This window comes from Echinops telfairi, unplaced genomic scaffold (assembly GCF_000313985.2).
Source record: "Echinops telfairi isolate 266 unplaced genomic scaffold, ASM31398v2 ScPeMD7_7469;HRSCAF=8507_0, whole genome shotgun sequence".
Taxonomy (NCBI): domain Eukaryota; kingdom Metazoa; phylum Chordata; class Mammalia; order Afrosoricida; family Tenrecidae; genus Echinops; species Echinops telfairi.
The window spans coordinates 77,323,251-77,327,388 of record NW_022111372.1 but is presented as its reverse complement, the minus strand read 5'-3'; the positions used below and the strand labels follow the sequence as shown (position 1 = coordinate 77,327,388).

Sequence of the window (4,138 nt, the reverse complement as noted above, 5' to 3'; positions counted from 1 at the left end):
CTGTCTCAGACATTTTCATAGAACAAGGAAGCTTTGGTGACTAAGATATCTTTTAAGGCATAACCACCTGCCAGTAATTTTCCACCAGGGCCGGTCACTGTTTGAAGGACCTTGAGAATGTCTGCTCCCGACATCAGAGTCACCTTGATGGCAGTGAGTTTTTGCTTTTGTTTGTTTATTACTTTGGAAGAAACCAATGGGAACCTTCACCTGGAGATTAAAGACAAAAAAGATGCTTATGAGGTATTAGTGAGATAACAATCTGTGAGATAACAGACCTCTGTCTTGGTTTTCCTCGCTGTTACAACAGGAATAACTATAAGTAGGCAAGGTGCTATCAAATCGGTTTTGGCTCATAGCAACCGTATGTACAACGGCACTAAACTCTGCCTGGTTCCATGCTGCCCTCGCAGTTATGTTGGAGCCCCTTGTTGGAGCCACTGTGCCAGTCCATCTCCTTGAGGGGCTTGGCTCTTTTTCATTGACTACCCTACCAAGCATCATGTCCTTTTCTAGAGGCTGGTCTCTGCTGATAATGTCCAGAGTGTGTGAGATGAAGTCTTTCTTGCCATCCTCATGTCCGAGGCTGTATGCTCTTCTGGCAGTCCGCGGTACTTTCAGTATTCCTCATAATGCAAATGGAATCATTCTTCTCTGGTGTAGTAGAGTTTAAATTCTAAGCACGCCAATTCAATTCGCAAAAGTTTATGGATGGCAATGACAACCCAAAATCCATTTGCAGGGTCCCCCATATATATAGGTTGTCTCCATTGAATTCTGTCCGTTCATTGACCAAGGATGTAGCCCTGGTGGCCAGTGCTATCCGTGCTATTCGTTGGGTCAGCAACTCAAAACCACCAGCCAATCCACAGGAGAAAGATGAGGCTTTCTACTCCCATAAGGAGTTAAGTCTCAGAAACTCATTGTTGGTTCTACCCTGTTCTATAGGGTCGCTATGAGTCATCATGACTAGATGGCGGTGTGTTTGGGTTTTTGGGTTTGGTAGGTAATCTTGCCCCTGGGAAAAATGCCTTGAAAAGTAGAGTACTTCCCATCACCTCCAGCCAGCCCACGGAGGGAGGGACAGTCTATTTTAGGGGCTTACCTGGGTGTTTCCTTAATGGAAATTATCGTATTGGGGACAGTAGTGGGGCAGGAGGGTGTTGCATAGTAAGGTGTCATGTCCTATTAATCTTACCCGACTTTGTTGATTGGAAGGCCCTGGACCAATCTTGTAAACCCTTCTAACAGTGTACTCAACCGTGGTCCCATGCCTACTTCTGTATGTAGTCTAACCTGTAGCTGTGATGTACTGATCTGCCGCCAACCATGACGTTAGGACAGTTTCTTTTGTTCCGTGCCCTATTTATCTAGCTTCGCAGTTGTGAGTCTTTGGTTGCCATTTTGACCTTGTGCTGATGGCTTCTTGTGTCTTTGTCTTTGTCCCTTTAGGGCTCAGTAAATGTTCTTCTTCGATTCTATTTGAGGTTGGGGCCTCTTTTGCATCATTAAAACACTGGTCTTCCCTTCAGCAGTGACTCCCGCTCTGGCAGCTCTGACGCTGGGGCTGGCATTGCCTTCCACCACCACTTTGTCAAGCTCATTTCCTGGTCTGACAACGGGTTGGGCTACAGCAACAGAGTGGTGGACCTCTTGGTCCACATGGCCTCCAAGGACTCAGAGCCCCCCTGGACCACCAGCCCCAGCAACAGCACTAGAGGAAGAGTGGCCCTCAGCTGCTGGGGCCTCTCAACTCAATCCCCCAACTTGATCCCCCAACACACTGAGAATATTCTATCCTGACCCCCTGAAGGAGGGGGAGGGGCTTAGAGAGCCCCACCTTGTCATGCACCATCAATAAAGTACACCGTACCCAGCCCCCCACCCCCAAACCACTGGTCTTCCTTTATTAATTGTCCAGCTTTCCCATGCATATGGTGTATCATGGTCCTCAGTGTGATATCTTGGGACCCGTGAAGCAGGTTTACCCAGTACAGCACGTCCTTTGATCTCAACTGCTGCTTCCACAAGCACTGATTATAGTTCCTAGCAAGAAGAAATCCTTGACAGCTTCAGTCTTTTCTCCCATTTATCATGACGTCTGTCGGTCCAGTTGTGAGGATTTTTTGTTTTCTGTACATTGTGTTGTCATCCGTACTGGAGGCTGTAGTCTGATCACCGTCTGTACGTACTTACTTAAGTCCTCTTGATGCTGTGCCCTTCACATAGTCCAGTTTGTTGGATGATTTGCTCAGCATGCAGATTATTTAAGGATGGTAAAGGGATACAATCATGATGCACATCTTCCCTGGTTTTAAGCCATGCAGTTTCTCCTTCTGTTTGAAGGAAGAGGAATTAGACCTCGTGGTCTAATTCTATATCATCCTAAATTGTTTTATGTTTTTGTCTTGTTTACTCAGCAAGATTGTGAAATTGCACAGGTCAGGACCAATCATGTCTCTTTGGATTGCATTGACTTGCAGTGGAGATTCAGTATGTGAAGGGCACTCAGGGCAAGGAATTTGGGCTTCATGTCGGTGTAGTGTTTGACTTCTATGAGCTTTTCATTCCTGACCTCCAGTAAACTGGCCTTTTGTGGTGTTTTATGTAAAAACAGTCGCTATTAAACAACTGCTTCTAGAAGGTTTATGATTCTTAAATTGTTTCTATTAAATGGAGTTGTACAGAAAAGAGAAGTTCTGCGTGAAGATTTTAAAGGCCTACTGTTTTACAGGCTTCTTTCATCTCGTAATGTGCTCCAGTCACATATACACACAAGTGCTTCCCTTGACATCTCTCGAAGATGGGAGAAGAAGAATAAGATCGTTTATCCCCCACAACTACCTGGAGAACCTCGGAGGCCTGCAGTAAGTTTCCCGGTAGAACCGTTTTGATTTTGATGAGGCACACACATGTACGGTTATGTGGCTAGCAATGACTTACTCCATGTTAACAACGAAGCAATGTGCACCATCCTTTAATTGACATGGAAAATGCAGTAGGTTTATTATTTCTTTGGCAGTTTAGAAAGATCATCATTGCTTTACTTGTCTGTTTTTTATCTCCAAATAGGGACCTAAAACTAAGCTATAGCTTGACTCTTTTAAGAGGTTTGCTAGTGAATTCTTGTATGGGAAGGTAATGGGTTAGCCAATGGTTAAATTATATATTTGATCTTTCATTGTTTGATGATGGATAGATTTGATTATAGATACCTTATTTTGTTTTGTAGTTTATGTGTGTTTGAACCTAAGGTTTGAATTTAAGAGTTGTATCCCTCTCAGAGAATTTTGTCTTCTTTCAAAATTCTTTTATCATTTTCAAACTGCTGGAGAGTGCTCTATCCCGAGTAATAAGACTAAGCTTTATGTGAGCTTCCAATGGAATCATACACATATGTGAAAAATAGTATAAATAAGATAGGAATGTTTTAGTTCTTAAGAAAGTAAACGTAAGTACTTTAGAAATACAGTACTTTAGAAGTACAGTTACTATGTTAATTATAAATCATTTGATTCATCAAACATCTTTTAAAGTCATTAGATATTCAAGGTTACTGGATAGCCTCATCTAAGCCATAGTAAAGACTATCTCATCTATTTAGTTTTTACATGAACTTGAAAGCATACATGTCATTAAAAAATATTATTGTCTAAGTATTCTAAATTAGTACAGTATTTTCTCCACCCACCCCCCAACCTGGATTTAGGTGAGTTAATTGATTCATTTAAAGAGTTCCCATCTGATTTGGAAATAAGAAAAAGATATGTTAATATCTTAAACAAATATCGTGTGTGTGTGAGCCAACCTTTATTGAAAACCTCCTATGTATTAAATAAATGTAGAAAACTATTATAGTGCAGTAAATTAGAAAAAGCAGATATAGTGTCAAGGGACACTAAGGCAAATTTAATTTTTAAGGCTTCCAACTTTTAAAAAAAAACAATTTTTTCACGTATGTTACGTGGGAGTTTACCTTTCATATCATCAACTTTGTATCGGACAGTTTCAACTGCTAACTAACCTCCTGCCTCGAACAGTTGACCCTTCACGTGCTCCTTGATTTTCGCTCTCGTGGGCTGCTGCCTTCCATTTCACCGTGACCCTCATCAGTAATCCTGTCCCTTGCTTTATCATC

General features: G+C 42.0%; 1 protein-coding gene across 2 annotated transcripts in view; it reads left to right on the top strand.

Moving 5' to 3' along the window:
* MRPL22 (mitochondrial ribosomal protein L22) overlaps positions 1-4,138 on the top strand; it is a 35,432-nt gene that overhangs the window by 13,885 nt on the left and 17,409 nt on the right. Inside the window, exon 3 of one of the 2 annotated variants that reach the window (XM_004697106.2) lies at positions 2,735-2,867. The exons of the other annotated variant lie outside the window; for it this stretch is intronic. Coding sequence (XP_004697163.1) covers positions 2,735-2,867 — 133 coding nt within the window. The remainder of the gene's footprint in view (positions 1-2,734; positions 2,868-4,138) is intronic. 2 annotated transcript variants of the gene reach the window in all.